The sequence below is a fragment of the Heptranchias perlo genome, chromosome 4, assembly GCF_035084215.1.
Source record: "Heptranchias perlo isolate sHepPer1 chromosome 4, sHepPer1.hap1, whole genome shotgun sequence".
Taxonomy (NCBI): domain Eukaryota; kingdom Metazoa; phylum Chordata; class Chondrichthyes; order Hexanchiformes; family Hexanchidae; genus Heptranchias; species Heptranchias perlo.
The window spans coordinates 127,255,604-127,272,937 of record NC_090328.1 but is presented as its reverse complement, the minus strand read 5'-3'; the positions used below and the strand labels follow the sequence as shown (position 1 = coordinate 127,272,937).

Below are 17,334 nucleotides of genomic sequence, written 5' to 3'. Positions count from 1 at the left end.
TATTCGTTCGTGGGATGTGGGCGTCGCTGGCGAGGCCAGCATTTATTGCCCATCCCTCATTGCCCTTGAGAAGGTGGTGGCGAGTCGCCTTCTCCTGGAGCAAACACCCACACACCACAATGGAGCAGCACAGGGGCAAGGCTGCTCCAAGGTTCAACGATGCCTCACTCCAGGTGCTAGTGGATGGGGTGAGGAGGAGGAGGGATGTGTTTTACCTGGCAGACAGGAGGAAGTGGCCTGCCTCTGCCACCAAGAGGGCCTGGCTCAAGGGGACAGAGGAGGTCACGAGCAGCAGCAACATCTCCCGGACCTGGATTCAGTGCAGGAAGCGCTTCAATGACCTAACTAGCTCAGCCAAAGTGAGTACACTTACTGATTCTCCTACACTCCGTCTTCCACATCACTGCCCCCACCCTCCAACTCATTCTGCACTGCCAACACTACTGTATCACATCACTCCCCACACCCACTTAAGGCTCATCCTCAACTTACCTGCACTTCTTCAGCACTTCCTCACCTCCCCATTAGTCGCCCCACCACTACTACCCAACCCAATCCTCATACAATGTCATGGCTCTGTCTCATACTCACTCTCTGGTGCATCTCTTTGATGATCAGCCTCACCCAAAGCAATGCATTCAGCGGTTGGCCACGTCACCATCACTCACTTATGCGTCTGTACTTTCTCAGAATGCACGGGAGAGGGCAAGGACTGGAGGGGGGCTGCAACAAATTGTCGTCCTCACAGACACAGAGCAGGAGGCGCTGTAGCTCAGCCTAGCCCTCGACTGCCTGTCCATTGGGGTTGCCGCGACTGGCATCCGATAAATGTCTGGTGACATAACTTTAACATTCAGCACACACAAAATGAATTGATAGTAACATGTCTTGCCATCTTCAGCACCTCAGTATGCTCATCGCAACATGACACATCTGTGATGATGCTTAATATTGCCTTCTGTTCTCTTACAAGGCCTTCAGCAACCACTGTGACGGTAGAGGGCGATTCCTCAGAGGACCTGCCGACCTCTGAGGGTGCATCGTCACATCTGAGCGAGCCATCCACCAGTGCAGATACTCACACCTCGGGTGGTCCTAGTCCTCAATTAGCTGGGTTGGCACCTGGTGAGTTACCATGCACATGTGAGCATGAGCAGACACTGGTGGCAGGGGCAGCTTCGGAGAGTCCGCGTCGGTAGGAGCACTCCTCTTTAGGCTTTGCTCAGCTGGACGCAGATGCTGAACCCTGGGGCCATCCTTGAAAAGGAGAATGATCGAGGGACAGCAGCACATTTGTGAGGTGCTGGAACAGGTGTCATGCACACTCTCCACCGTAGCGCAGAGGATGGAGGAGTCCAACTTCTGCATGAGTGGAATGGTGGCACAGGTACGGGAGGGAATCTCTGAGATACTGTCACAGGGACGTGAGGGAATCTCTGAGATACTGTCACGGGCAAGTGCGGGAATGTATGCGATGGAGAGAAGGCTAGCCTCCATTGAGCTTCAAGCATGGCTCACAAATGAGTCCATTCAGGCCCTGACAACAGCCGTTCGGACTCGATGAACAACATTCTTCCACCTTTAACAGGCAGACAGATACACTAGCACTGGCCTTACAAGGCTTCACACATGTCCTCCAAACTGTTGTCCAGCAGAGTGGTAGGAGTGATGTGGGCTTGGCCCAGGGGAGGGATAATGGAGAAAGTGGACATGGAAGTGGGGACGCCACTCAAAGCATCCGCACGTCTCACCCGTTGCCCCCCTCTCAACCAGTACCCGCAATGCTGCCTTCTCTCCAGGTGGCCGAGTCTGCCCCTGCACAGGTGCAGGTGGAGCAGTCTTTGGAGGGGCCCTCACAGGCACCAAAATCCAGAGGGCATAGACCCAAAACATCTAAGCGGTCAGGGTATGAACAAGAGCAATCAGCCACTACCTCTGCTGCAATCACAGTAGTCAGAAGAGAAACGCGAAGGTTTTGTAAGCACAAAGGGTGTTTGACAATTGGTCATGTTTTTTATTTGCATTAGCTTTTTGTTAAACTCTCATTAAATGTTATGATTGTCACCACTACTGCCACGTCTTAGCCATTCTTGACTGACTTTTCTAATAGGGCCCTTTCATGAGGTTCACCATGAACGGCGACACTTGATGCCACCCATTGGGTCACTTTACAGTGGGTGTATGTGTAATTGCAGGACTGTTTTGTGCAGGGAGGGGTGGGGGGGGGGTGGGCTGGTGTGGGCGCTGCTCTATCCAGGTGGTGTGAGGACTGAACTCTTCACACTGTCTGATGTTAGGAGAACCATTCACATATCAGTGACTCCCTGGCCTCACGAGCAGCCAGGTGAGCCGCTGCTCTGCCAATGGGTTGCTCCTGCTCCTCCTCTTCCTCATCCTCCTTCCCCTCCTCCTCCTCCTCAATGTGGGTGTCAGATGTGGATGGGTCCTCCTCAAGCGGCACCCCTCTCTGTTGTGCCATGTTTTGCAGTGCGCAACACACTCTATAATGCTTCCCACTCTGTCTGGTGCATATTGAAGCTGTCCCCCAGAACGATCAAGGCACGTAAATCGCATCTTGAGCAGCTTCATAGCATGCTCAATTGGAGACATAGTGGCGATGTGGCTGTTATATCAACGCTGTTGCTCGGTGATGGGGTTCCTCAGAGGTGTCATAAGCCACGTGTGCAGGGGGTATCCCTTGTCCCCGAGGAGTCAGCCCGTAAGGGGTGGGATGTTGTATTCCTGGAGGAAGAAGGAATCGTAGCAGCTGCCAGGGAATCTGGCGCACAAGTGAAGGAAGCTTTTGCGGTGGTCACAAATAAGCTGAGTATCGATGGAGTGATAGCCCTTCCTGTTGAGGTGTGCAGATGCTCGTATTGCTATAAGGGTGCAATTGGTTGCACCCTGCACCCGTGGGAAGCCAGCCACAGAGTGGAATCCCACTGCCCTCTCTGTCAGGCTGAGATCATCCATGGGGAAGTTGACATACTGCGAGGCCCTGCGAAACAAGCCATCGGTGTGACCTGCCTTATACACTTGTGTGCAGACGACTCAGAGGCCCCGGGGATGTCCCCGGTTGCATCCTGGAATGATCCTGAGGCGAAGAAATTGAGGACAGTGGTGACTTTGACAGCGACAGGTAAGGAGATGCTGCTCAGCCCAGCCGGGATCAGCTCGGCATGAAGGAGGCTGCAGATGTCTGCGACTACCTGATGACTGACTCTGAGCCTGCATATACACTGGTCCTCAGAGAGGTCCAGAAAGCTGAGCCTCAGTCTGTAGAGCCTGTGGTGAGGGTGGTGCCTCTTGCGACAGCGCTCGCTCTGTGCTGTTGTGCAGGTGCCTGTTGTGCAGCACTGTGTTGTGGAGCTCCAAGTGGCGGAGGTGGACGCCATGCCTGGCGAGGGTGGTGATGTTGCTTGTCCTCGGATGTACTGGCGAATGCAGCCATGGTGCCCCCCATCCTGACGGTGTGATTTTGAGCCGGTCCGCAAACTAGTTATATATGTTTGAACAGAAGAATTTTGAGTGGAAAGTAAGAATTTCCAGTAAAAGCACAAAGATCTTGCAGCCAAAACTTTGTCTGAAAGAACAGAGTACCCTGCTGCAATAAGTAACCTTTTCTTCCCATCTGTCAAATAAGCATTTGAGTCTCTCACTGGCTGCTGGCTGAAACACGTCTGTTGCAACATGGAGTGTTCCCACAGCACGGGAAACACGCTAAGGATGCTTCAAAATCACACCCCTGCCAAAATAAGGAGAAAATGAAGTTGTTCGACTACTTAAACTATCTCAATAACTGTGTAAAGTATCATCCCGCTGGCGTTAATTGCCGGTGGGACTTCCGCATTCGGGAGGCGATTTCCCCAATTTTCGGAACCCCCCTCCGCCCCTAACGCACCCGCAATTTCCCGGGAAAATCAAGCCCAAAGAGTCTGCAACGGGATATAGATAGGTTAAGTGACTGGGCAAGAAGCTGGCAGATGGAGTATAATGTGGGGAAATGTGAGGTCATACACTTTGGTAGGAAGAATAGAAAAACAGAATATTTTTTAAATGGTGAGAAACTATTAAATGTTGGTGTCCAGAGAGACTTGGGTGTCCTGGTACAAAAAACACAAAAAGTTAGCACGCAGATACAGCAGGCAATTAGGAAAGCAAATGGCATGTTGGCCTTTATTGCAAGGGGATTGGAGTACAAGAGTAAGGAAGTCTTATTACAATTGTACAGGGCTTTGGTGAGACCTTACCTGGAGTACTGCGTACAGTTTTAGTCTCCTTATCTAAGGAAGGATGTACTTGCTTTCGAGGCGGTGCAGTGAAGGTTCACTAGATTAATTCCTGGGATGAGTGCTTTGTCCTATGAGGAGAGGTTGAATAGAATGGGCCTATACTCTCTGGAGATTAGAAGAATGAGAGGTGATTTAATTGAAACATAAGATTCTGAGGGCGCTTGACAGGGTAGATGCTGAGAGGTTGTTTCCACTGGCTGGAGGGTCTAGAACTAGAGGGCATAGTCGCAGAATAAGGGGTCGGCCATTTAAGGCTGAGATGGGAGGAATTTCTTCACTTGGGGTTGTGTATCTTTGGAATTCTCTACCCCAGAGGGCTGTGGATACTGTGTCGTTGAGTATATTCAAGGCTGAGATAGATAGATGTATGGACTCGAGGGATATGGGGATTGTGCAGCAAAGTGGAGTTGAGATTGAAGATCAGCCATTATCTGCTTGAATGGGGGGAGCAGGCTTGAGGGGTCGTTTGGCCTACTCCTGCTCCTATTTCTTATGTTCTTAACTACTCCCCCAGCCCAGTTTCTGGCAGACGGGGGCAGTTAAAATTGGGCCCGTAGTGCCAATGTGAATAGGGGGAGGTGGCAGTTCTCTTGACTTGCCTGCCCTTGATAGATTATTGAACTTTTTATAGCACTGGTCCGGCTGCTGGATGTCAGAGAGCTGGCAGTAGAGTGACTACTCCCTTTACCAGCTTCATTCCATAACAACCCAGCAACCATCCTTCATTCCACATCTGTTCCAGATGGTCAGCATCTGAGAAATTATAGGTTTTGCACTTTAGTCTTTTTCTTGGTAGAGATTTGGCTTCTGGCATTCATGAGGAGACGGATGCCATGAAACCGCTGGACGCCTAGAAATGCTACAACCTCTGGATTCTCTGCTTTCAGAAAAGTAAAGTGAGTATTCGGTGCATTATGCCAAATGCAGCAAGAGAAATCACTTAGTTCCTTTCCCTCCACAATGCTGCTGCCACTTTAACATACTGCAGGCTTTCAGACTCCCACAACAACAAGCTTCTTCCCTCCTCCCCATTTCCGGCAAAGTATGGCGGCGGAGCAGGAGCAGCTCTGAGGAAAATCCCGACCTATGTTTAATTCAGTCTGCTGATTACTGAAAAGCTGTTAATTTTTTAATTCTTTGAGGACTTAATTCTGTGAGAGGAGATAACAGAAAAAGTGTCGCTTCTGGATGATCAGGGAGAAGGTCTGCTTATAGGAACTGCTGTGAAACCGTTGAGGGAGAATGTGATTATGTAAAAATCCGAAATTGTAACAGCATCCTTATAGAAAGGGTCACTTATGCATTACTATATTTTAAGTCTTAAAAAATCCTTTCATGTAAAAATAGGAAAACAACAAAAAATAAAATTGGTTTATGGCATTTTGAAAAAATTGGAATGGTGCAGTCAACCATCTGTGGCAAAGCCAACTGTGATCCAGTGAATTTTGTCCACTGATGACCTCGATTACCTTTATGCATAAAACTGTACAGCCTTTCAGAATTTGCTTCAAACAATTTTCATTCAGAATGCAGAAATCTAACAAATTCTCATGTACCTAAACATTTTTTTCACTCCTACTTAAGACTGATTTAATGTTATTATGGCTCATCAGTTATTGATCAATGCTAACTCATTACCACTAATGAGACAGTGTATAGATAATTGCAATGCCTTTGTTAAAGTAAACTTAGGAGGAGGAAGTGATTGTATGTTATCATTGCAGAATGTTAGTCATGTATTACATAGAATTTTACAGCACAGAAACAGGCCTTTCAGTCCAACAGGTGTTTATGTTCCACACGAGCCTCCTCCCACCTTACTTCATCTCACCCTATCAACATATCCTTCTATTCCTTTCTCCCTCATGTACTTATCTAGCTTCCCCTTAAATGCATCTATACTGCTCGCCTCAACCACTCCCAGTGATAGTGAGTTCCACATTCTCAACATTCTCTGAGTGAAGGTTTCCCCTGAATTCCTTTTTGGATTTAGTAGTGACTATCTTATATTTGTGACCCCTAGTTTTAGGATCCCCACAAGTAGAAATATCTTCTCTACGTCTATCCTATCGAACCCCTTCATAATTTTAAGGACCTCTTTTTAATTTATTTACGACTTCTATTTTAGGACGTTACAATCGCTGCTGCCTGTGCCCCTCCTGGTGGTGGACGAAATCCAGTGACACCCCGTTTCATAAGACACTTCAGCATGTTGTGCCTCCCAACCCCCTCCGAGCACAGCCTGAAACAGATTTTTCAGGTTAGTAACTATCCTTACTATAAGTTGTGAAGAAATCTGATTCATTTGTGCATCATTGGAGAGCTGATTTGCTGAGTCTGCTGCCCGTAAGGGAGCCTCACCTGCAAAAACGTGGACATACTATTCACAAGTGGCACAGCAGAGTCATGTAAGTAACCCTGCTCCCATTGATCTGCACAGTTGGAGGTCCTGCTTCAGAAGGTGAACCAAAAGTGGGTGGCCCTATTTGGGTTTGAAGGCCAACCTTATAAAAGTACAGATGCAAGCTGCATTGAGGGAGGCCTCCGAGTGAGTCAGTGCAGTCATCCAGATCCCTCATACCTGGCTGCACTTTGATTCCGTACTCTCATACTAATTATTTCATATTTGTAATCAATTTATATGGAATCTGTGGAAAAATCTCATCTGTATTTCTAACGGCAGTGCTTGTAGCCTTTATCCAGTTTGTGCTGAGCCAGGTCGCTCTGGACATGTTTATAATTTTTCTTATGTCTTCAACCATTTTTCTGTGATGCAGGCCATTTTGAATGGATTTCTGGCAGAATTTACTCAAGATGTGAAACATTGTTCCATAAGTATTGTGGAAGCAGCTGTTGAGATGTACCATCGAATGAGTGTTGACCTTCTGCCTACACCTGCCAAGTCTCATTATGTTTTCAATCTTCGGGATTTATCAAAGTGCATACAAGGTAAAATGCATCTGTCCTGCAGTCTCATCTGTCCATGTATTGCATATGTCCTTTAGGGAAGGAAACCTGCCGCCCTTACCCGGTCTGGCCTATATGTGACTCCAGACCCACAGCAATGTGGTTGATTCTTAATTGCCCTCTGAAATGGCCTAGCAAGCCACTCAGTTGTAAAATCTCACTACGAAAAGTCATAATAAGAATAAAAAACCGGACGGACCACCCGGCATCAGACCACTAGGCACCGGCCTTCATTGTCGCTGGGTCAAAATCCTGGAACTCCCTTCCTAACAGCACTGTGGGAGAACCGTCACCACACGGACTGCAGCGGTTCAAGAAGGCGGCTCACCACCACCTTCTCGAGGGCAATTAGGGATGGGCAATAAATGCCGGCCTTGCCAGCGACGCCCACATCCCGTGAACAAATAATAAAAAAAAAAATTCTATGTGCAGTACTTTGCACTTGTCTGTATTGAATTTCATCTGCCATTGATCTCGCCACATACTTGATCTAATTTTTGAGCTGCTTCCTCCAATTCCACTGCCCCTCCCATTTGTTATCATTAGCAAATTTGACCATTTTTCATTGCGGTTCTGAATCTGGGTCATTTATGTAAATGCGAAACAATAGTGGTTCCAACACCAACCCCTGCAGCGCCCCACCCAACCTAACTCCTCTAACGAGTACTCGTTGGCCTAGAAATTTGATTGCACTTCGTCCATTTTATAGGCATAAAACTGGCATCTAAGGGTGCAATACGGGCTCATTCTGCGCCGAAAGTGCACCACGTGACATATTGGATTAGGCTCTGCTGCAGGCGTGACGGAAGTATTAAAAACCTTCATTATCATAATATTTAAATAAGGGCCCTACGCTTGTTGGTTTGCCCCAGTGCCTGACTCGTTGTCAGCAAATCATGGTGCTAACAGTTGGCAGGGATTTGTAGCAGCGCTATTTAAAGGGCTAATGCATTTCATACAGATTAGATGCTGGTTTGTTCTTTTAGGCTGCTGGCTTACCTCTGGCTGGTTTTTTTTGCCTATTTTCTACCTTTTACAACTGGTTTCTGACTTCTGCGAACAACTTTTTGCTGGTGCTGGACTGTTTTTGTCTGCCTTCAAAACAGTTTCACTGCAGTCATGGGTGGTCTTGTAGGTCTGGTTATCTCAGGTTTACTACCCAAGCCACGTGCTAATTGGCATAGGGATTGGCAGATCAGAAAGGTGAATGCGTGGCTGAAAGAGTGGTGTGGGAAGGAGGGGTTCCATTTCATGGGACACTGGCACCAGTACTGGGACAGGGAGGAGCTGTACCGCTGGGACGGTCTGTATTGCTGGGACGGACTCCATCTAACCCGGAATGGGACCACAATCCTCGCAGAAAGGATAAATAGGGCAGTGTATAAGGCTTTAAACTAGCAAGATGGGGGGAGGGATCTGGTAGCAATAACAAAAGCTTAAAGATAAAAGAAACAGAACATGAGTGTAAGGGTCAGACTAGGGTAAGGAACAAATATAACACAAACAGTCAAGGAACAAATACTGTTATAAAACAGAAATATAAAAGGACTGTTAAAAATAAAGTAAAAAGAACAACTATTAAAGATGAATTAAACTGTCTGTACAGCTATGTGCACAGCATCCAAAATACAACGGGGGAACTGGAGGCAATAATACATAAAGAGGAATCAGATGTATTAGGAATAATTGAAACATGGCTAAATAAAGAACAGGACTGGCAACTAAATATTGCAGGTTATAACTTAATCAGAAAGGAAAGGGAAAGAAAAAGGGAGTGGTGGAGCAGCTGTACTAATTAGAGATAACATAATGGCAGTTGAAAAAAGGGACATAACTAGCAGAAGGATAGAAACAGAATCCATATGGATTGAAATAAAAGATAAGAAGGGATCAATCACACTAATAGGGGTATATTACAGACCACCTAATAGTAGAAAGGAGGTAGAGGAAGAAATATATAAGCAAAGATGTGAAATGAGTAAAGGATATAGAATAATAATCATGAGAGATGGTAACGGTCTCCAAATAAACTGGCAAGAAGAGGTAGATGAAGGGGTACAGGGAATGGAGTTTTTACAATGTGTGCAGTCCTCATTTCTTACCCAGTATGTAAAAAGCCCAACAAAAGAGGAAACAATGAGATATGAACCAGAACAGATAAGAGAAGTAAACATCCAGGCAATATAATAAAGTTTAAGATAAAGATTGAAAAGGACACAAGTAAGCCAAAGACCAAAGTAATACATTGGAAGAAAGCTGATTTTCAGGGGATGAGAATGAAACTAGGGAAAATAAACTGGAAAAATTTACTGATAAACAAAGAAATAGAACAGCAGTGGAAAACATTTAAAACAGTGATCAATAGAGTCCAGGAGAAATATGTATCACTAAAAAGCAAGATCAAACTAGCCAGTAATGATACACCATGGATGAATAAAGTAATAAGGGCAAAATTGAAATTAAACAAAAAGGCACACATAAAGTACAAAGACAACAAAGGAGAGGATGAAAAAAGGGAATACAAAATTAAATTATCAAGGAATATAAAATGACATAAATAACAAAAAAAAAATCAGGATAGGGAATAGGGCCACTAAGGGATACAAATGATAAACTCACAGGTAATGACAGCGAAATGGCAGAAATATTAAATAATTACTGTGCCTCAGTATTTACCAGGGAGACAAACATGGTGGGCACGACATTAGAAGAAGAGGTCAAAAAAGATATGAAGACATTTAAGATAGAAAGGGGGGAGATAATTGATAAACTAATCAAACTTAGAGAGGATAAAACCCCTGGTCCGGATGGATTACATCCACACATATTGAAAGAAGTTAGGGAAGAGATAGCAGAGGCACTGTTACATATATATAAAAATTCATTAGAAAAGGGAACAGTGCCAGAGGACTGGTGGACAGCTAATGTGATTCTTATATTTAAAAAGGGAGATAGAACCAGACCAGGGAACTATAGACCAATTAGCTTAACATCAGTGGTAGGAAAGTTAATGAAATCCTTACTCAAAGATGTAACAGAAAAACATCTCGAAATTGAAGATATAATAAAGAATAGTCAGCACGGATTTCAACAGGGAAGGTCATGCTTGATCAACCTTATTTAATTCTTTGAAGAAATAACAGAAATAGTAGACATGGCTGCTGTAGTAGATGTAATATATTTGGATTTTCAAAAGGTCTTCGATAAGCTACCGCATAGTAGGTTCATGACTAAGGTCAGAGCGTGTGGAGTTGGGACAAGTAGCAGAATGGATAGCAAGCTGGCTACAAAACAGAAAACAGAAAGTAGGGGTTAAAGGTAGTTACTCAGAGTGGCAAAAGGTAGGAAGTCGTGTTTCACAAGGATCGGTGCTGGGACCATTGTTGTTTACTGTTTACATAAATGAATGGGACTCGGGAATCGGAAGTACAATTTAAAAAATCTGTGGATGACATCAAATTGGGCGGTATGGTTAATACCGAGGAGGACTGTGACAAAATACAGGAAGACATTCATAAACTTGCAGAATGGGTGTGTAATTGGAAAATGAATTTGAATATAGATAAGTGTGAGGTATTACATTTTGATAGGACGAATAAGGGGGCCACATACTGCTTGGATAATAGTCTAAATGGGGTAGAGGAGCAGAGGGATCTAGGGGTACAGATACACAAATCACTAAAAGTAGTGACTGAGGCCATAAAAAAAAGCAAACCAAGCACTGGGGTTCATTTCTAGAGGAATAGAATTGAAAAGCAGAGCAGTTGTGTTAAACTTGTATAGAACCTTGGTTAGACCTTGGAGTACTGTGAACAGTTCTGGTCTCCATATTATAAAAAGGATATAGACACACTGGAGAAGGTGCAAATAAGATTCACTAGGATGATACCAGAATTGAGAAGTTATACCTATCAAGAAAGATTGAGCAGGCTGGGGCTCCCTTCTCTACAAAAGAGAAGACTGAGGGGTGACCGAATAGAGGTCTTTAAAATTATGAAAGGGTAGACGTAGAGAAGGTGTTTCCGCTTGTGGGGAGACCAGAACTAGGGGCCATAAAAATAATATAGTCACTGATAAATCCAAAAGGGAACTCAGGAGAAGCTTCTTTACTCAGAGAGTGGTTAGAATGTGGAGCTTGCTACTGCAAGGAGTAGTTGAGGCGACTAGCATAAATGCATTTAAGGGGAACTAGATAAACACATAAGGGAGAAAAGAATAGAGGATATGCTGATAGGGTTAGATGAAGTAGGGAGGGAGGAGGCTTGTATGGAGCATAAACGCCGGCATGGATCTGTTGAGCTGAATGGCCTGTTTCTGTGCTGTACCTTTTACGTAATTCTATATTGGGGCTGGAGGTTGAGGGCGAGCGGCAAAGAAGACAGGGGAACCAACATGGCTGAAGAAGCCAATATCCTGGACCTATTGTATATAGGCACTAAGTTCCAGCAGTGCTGTTTGCTTTACAGAGCAGCACCTCCACGTTGCCAGCCATTTAACAGCAAATTGGTGTGCTGCACTGCTTCATCACTTATGCACAGACTTTGTTTCCTGTCTCCCTATTTGCTTTGCTTTCCACTGTCTTTTGCCCTCACTGCCTTCGGAAAGATTCTGAGCCCTATTCAGTCTGTGGAAAGGGCTACCAAAATGTTTTGACTCCGTATTGCACCATTTATTTTTAAATCCCAGCTGCAGCTTTTTAAGTGTGACACATTAGAGCCTGAGGGCTAAGACAAAAATAATTACCATTACATGTCTAAATACATCTCTTAAAATCCCTTAGTCCTTAAATGGAAAGTGAATCTATCATTCTAAAAAGCAAATTACATCTGTTTGTCCTTACGTGGAAGATTGGCATATTAGTAGCCGTGATGCTGATGAGGTTGATTTGTTATCTAGCACTTAGATTTTTCTTTATCAAGAAGAATGAACAAAGGCTGAAAAAGTAAAGAGAAGGTAAATTAAGAGGTAGTGATTAGTTCACATCAAGCTTAGATTTTAAAAATCTGAAGATTGTAAGAAAGAAAGATCAAGGGAGGAAATTATTCCACAGTTTTGAAATTCTGTGAAAGAATGGAATGGAACTGGACACTGTGATGAATCTCAATTTAAACACAGTGAGAATGCAGAGAGCAGGAGAGCATGTAATAGAGTATATTTGCAGCTTAGAAGGAAGATACGAACATTCAAAGAAGTATTGACCAATTAAATAGAGAAAAAGAGAGACAAGAAAGGTTGCAGTAGAGAGAGGTTAGAGGCTAAAGGTGAGAGAGGGATCATCGTTAAATTGATAGATTTTATTGTTGAAGCTTGTCCAGGTGTGTAAGAGACATGTTTGAAATGTTTTCCAGCATGTGAGCAATAAATCTTTGACGGACTTGGGCTTTATAGAGAGTTAGGAGTTGTTGAGTGGAAAAGAAGCACTTTGCATGAAAAATGAAGCTTCTTGTAGACTGTTTTAGCAATGGAGGAGTTGAGGTCAGAAGAAGTAGTGAGGCAAAGGATATTGATAAACAAAGAAAGACTGAGGGAAAAACCATCAAACATAAAGATCGGTTGGTTAGACGTGCAAAGGAATAAAAGAAGCTAGCCCCAAAATTCCTGGGGCTGGAGTTGATCTTGTGCCAGTTGAGAGTTGGCTTGAGTCCCTTTGAGGCCTTCTAAAGGCTCCAGACCTTCACTAGAATAAGGTAATCGATCCCAGAAGACTGAACAAAAATAGATTTTTCTTTGTCCCATTTGGGCCACCAGAGAACTCTGACTCGCCTTACAATATTGGTTTGTTTTGGGCTGGGGCAGCTACCACTAATGTACTGTTACAGGCACTGGCAGCCTGCACCAGCTATGCAAATGACCCTGCATTGTCAGCAAACTGAAGCCCCAGGAATTTCCAGACCACTGTGTCTTTGAAGAACTGAAAGAAACATTGTCCCATCAAAAGGTGTAGGAGATTAAGATGCTATCATTCTAATTAAGTATTCCTTATATTTATGTAATGATCAAACACCCAAACTACATCCACCATATTATATCTATGATGCAACGTCACAGATGACGCAATAGCCAATCTTTCCGTTTCAGATGCCGATCAGCCTGCTGTAAATTTCCAGCATTTCCTGTTTCTATTGCAGATTCCCAGCATTTGTGTTTTTTTTTAAGCATTTCTTTTTTTTCCATTTCAGGAATTCTTCAGTGTAATCCTAGCACAGTAAGGACTGACAAACAAATCTTTAGGCTTTTTTGCCATGAATGTCAACGAGTCTTCCATGATCGTCTAATCAACAATGAAGACAAACTTTACTTCAATACCATGTTGTCTGAACTGGCCAGTAAGGAGTTCTACATATCCATTGCTTCAAAGTGCTCACAGATTATATGTTACACAACAGTCCTAAAGTTTAGCCATATTGTAGAGTTTATTTTGTAGCTTTTAATTGTGTATAGAATAGATGTTATTCACTTTAATGCGCAGATCGCAATTTCAACAGTCAGCTTTGTAAAATAGATTGAACACCGAATTCCATAAATGATGTAAGGAATATTACATTCAAAATCCTAATAGGTAGTCGATACGAGTCAAAGACAAATCTTATAGTTCTTTTACTGGCAAGTATACGTCGGAAAGCATGATTGAAACTTACCATTGAAGTCTAAAGTTTATAAAATGCCTAAATTAGCTCACTTTTGAACTATATTACATTACCCAATCTAAATTATGTTATCGGTTGCACAAATCAAACCAATCACAACAGAGATTCAGTGCAACACTGAGTGAAGTGTCCTTCCTGCCAAAATCATCAAAAGATGCATTAACTAACACCAGTTTAATTAAATTAACGTTTCAGGTCGATGACCTTTCGTCAGAACTGGTGAAAGATCATTGACCTGAAACATAGGCCCCGATATTTACGGGGAGGCTGAGAGGGACCGGGGGCACGTGTTTGCAGCCAGGAAACCTGGAAATGCCGGGAAGGCAGAGGTCCAGCTGAATTTAATCATAGAATCATACAGCGTAGAAGGAGGCCATTCGGCCCATCATGCATGTGCCAGCTCTTTGAAAGAGCTATCCATTCGTCTAACACCCCTGCCTTTTCCCCATTGCCCTACAAATTTTTCCTTTTCAAGTATTTATTTAATTCCTTTTTAAAAGTTACTTTTGAATCTGCTTCCACCACCCTTTCAGTCAATGTATTCCAGGTCATAACAACTCGCTGCGTAAAAAAAAATTCTCATCCCCCTCTAGTTCTTTTGCCAATTACCTTAAACCTGTGTCCTCTGGTTTCCGACCCTCCTGCTAGTGGAAACAATTTCTCCTTATGTCCTTTATCAAAACCCTTCATAATCTTGAACCCCTCTATCAAATCTCCCCTTAACTTTCTCTGCTCTAAGGAGAACAATCCCAGCTTCTCTGGTCTCCCCACATGAACTGAAGTCCCTCATCCCTGGTACCATTCTAGTAAATCAGAAGTAAAATACTACAGATGCTGGAAATCTGAAATAAAAACAGAAAATGTTGGAGAAGCTCAGCAAGTCAGGCAGCATCTGTGGAGAAAGGAACAGAGTTAACGGCCCCGATATTACCAGGGAGACGGGATGCTGTTCTTCGAGCTTACGTTGAACTTCATTGGAATAGTGTGAGAGGCCGAGGTCAGAGTAGGAGTGGGAAGTGGAATTAAAATGGCAAGCGACCGGCAGGTCAGGGTCACGCTTGCGGACAGAGTGGATGGTGTCGAGCTTCTTGAGTGTTGTTGGAGCTGCACTCATCCAGGCAAGTGGAGAGTATTCCATCACACTCCTGACTTGTGCCTTGTAGATTGTGGCAAGGCTTTGGGGAGTCAGGAGGTGAGTCACTCGCCTCAGAATACCCAGCCTCTGACCTGCTCTCGTAGCCACAGTATTTATATGGCTGGTCCAGTTAAGTTTCACCATGGACGTCCATGGTGAAAAGGAGACAGCTTGGGCCAGGGAACTGGAAACTGTTAAAGTGGCAGAGGGCGTCAGAAGAGTCGTGAATGTAGGTTGGAAGAGACTGGACAAGGGGAGAAAAAAGAGTCGAGATAGGAGGAAATAAGTTCCGTGGGGCAAGAACAGGCTGAAACAATGGGTCTCCCAGGGCAGTCCCGATTGTGGATCTTGGGAAGGAGGTAGATGCGGGCTGTGCGAGGTTGGGGAACTATGAGGGTGGAGGGAAGATCTCCAGAGGAGATGAGTTCATTGATGGTCTGGGAAACTATGGCTTGATGTTTGGCGGTGGGGTAGGAGGAGGTGTCAGAGGGTTGGCGTTCAGCCTCCGCAAGGTAGAGGTCTGTTCGCCACACAACAACAGTGCCGTCCTTGTCAGCAGTTTAATTACAATGTCAAGGTTGGACCTGAGAGAATTTTCTGTGGAATCTGCCTGGAGTCTGTCAGCAAAGTAGACCACCCAAGGTAACTGGCCATTTGAGGTTGTAGACCTGCCTCTTCAAATTGGTGGATCAATTAAAGGGCTGCCAGCAATCTCCTTGGAGCTCTGGAAAGGCAAAATTTAGGGGCAGCAGGGCTGCATGGTGAGGTTGGATACCATTTGCTGCTGAATCTGGGAACAGTCACCAGGCCTTAATTTCGCCATCAGTTAAGACTGCTACGGACCTTTAGGACCTGCAGTACTGCATAACTTTCCGGGCCCAATTTGGAACAAGCTCATATTCTTGGCTGCGAGTCCTATTTGGCATCTGCCCAACCTATTTCAAACAGTTGAACCCTTTAAAATAGCCAGGTTCAGCCAAATTGGGTGTTTGTGAAAAGTGCATTGCTGACTTACGGTGAGATGAGATGGGAAGGCAAATTGGGACCAGTACCTTAACACGAGCTGGGTTGTGGTTAATAACAGTGTAACAGAGTTATGTCGAATTTGCAAGATTACAATACAGCTCAGTGAGGTTAAGTTTACAGTTTGTATTCAAAATATCATTGGAAAATTTCCAGCATTTGGTATTCTGGCTATTTCTCTGGAATATCAGCGTACAGCATATAACCTGGTCTTTCTAGTATCTTGGATGCCTTAGTTTTGAATGGTTTTATCTTCCTCTGGGATGCTCAGTTTTACCTCTGGGGATGGCTGTGGCGAGTTGCCGTCTGTAGTTGCCTTTTTTCTTTGATCTTCTACTCGTCCTAGATTAACTAACCTTGTGCATGCATGTTTCTCTGGTATAACTATATACTATTTTACTCACTCTGCTGAAAGACTTTGGCTATGAACTAACAGCTGTGATAAATTTTACTAGTTATAGGTTGGATAAATCATATTTTACTTGTTAGGTTATCTGTTTAGCTTCTTTATAGTCTCAGCACTTTTCAATCATCTGTTTCACTGTGAAGATATTGTCAGTACATCTACATCTTCTTTTAAAGCCACAGTGACTTTCTGTGACATTCCATCCAGGTGCCCTTTCTCCTATTTTAGGAACACTCCAGCAAACATTTTCCCTGATGCTTCAGGGATTAGTACTGGGGCCATTGCTGTTTACAGTGTACATAAATGACTTGGGAGTCTTGTGAGTCTAAACAGTACAGGAAGAAGATAATATACCTGACATTCCCGGGAAACTAATAATGAATCGAGGACTGGAACTTACTAAAGTTAATATAAGCAAGAAAATAGTATTAGAGGAAATAATGGCACTAAAGACTGACAAATCCCTAGGACCTGATGGTTTCCACCCCAGGGTTTTAAAGGAAGTAGGTGAGGAAATTGCAGCTGCTTTAGCCATAATCTTCCAAAGCTCTCTTGATTCAGGAATTGTCCCATTATATTGGAAAATTGTAAATGTAACTATTATTTAAGAAAGGTGAGAGAAACCTGGAAATTATAGTCCTGTTAGTCTAACATCTGTTGTGGGGGAGTTATTGGAATCTGTAATTAAGGACAATGTGACTGAACACTTAGAGAAATTTGAGCTGATTAGAGAGAACCAACATGGATTTGTAAAGGGTAGGTCATGTTTAATGAACCTAATTGAAATTTTTGAAGAAGTAACTAAAGTAGTAGACATGGGAATGTCTATGGATTTAGTTTATATAGACTTCCAGAAGGTATTCG

General features: G+C 43.9%; 1 protein-coding gene across 1 annotated transcript in view; it reads left to right on the top strand.

Annotated features, from left to right (window-relative positions):
* dnah6 (dynein, axonemal, heavy chain 6) overlaps window positions 1–17,334 on the top strand; it is a 475,651-nt gene that overhangs the window by 224,408 nt on the left and 233,909 nt on the right. The window contains exons 41-43 of the mRNA XM_067983622.1: window positions 6,421–6,552; window positions 7,070–7,241; window positions 13,439–13,585. Of these exons, the coding sequence (XP_067839723.1) occupies window positions 6,421–6,552; window positions 7,070–7,241; window positions 13,439–13,585 (451 nt within the window). The remainder of the gene's footprint in view (window positions 1–6,420; window positions 6,553–7,069; window positions 7,242–13,438; window positions 13,586–17,334) is intronic.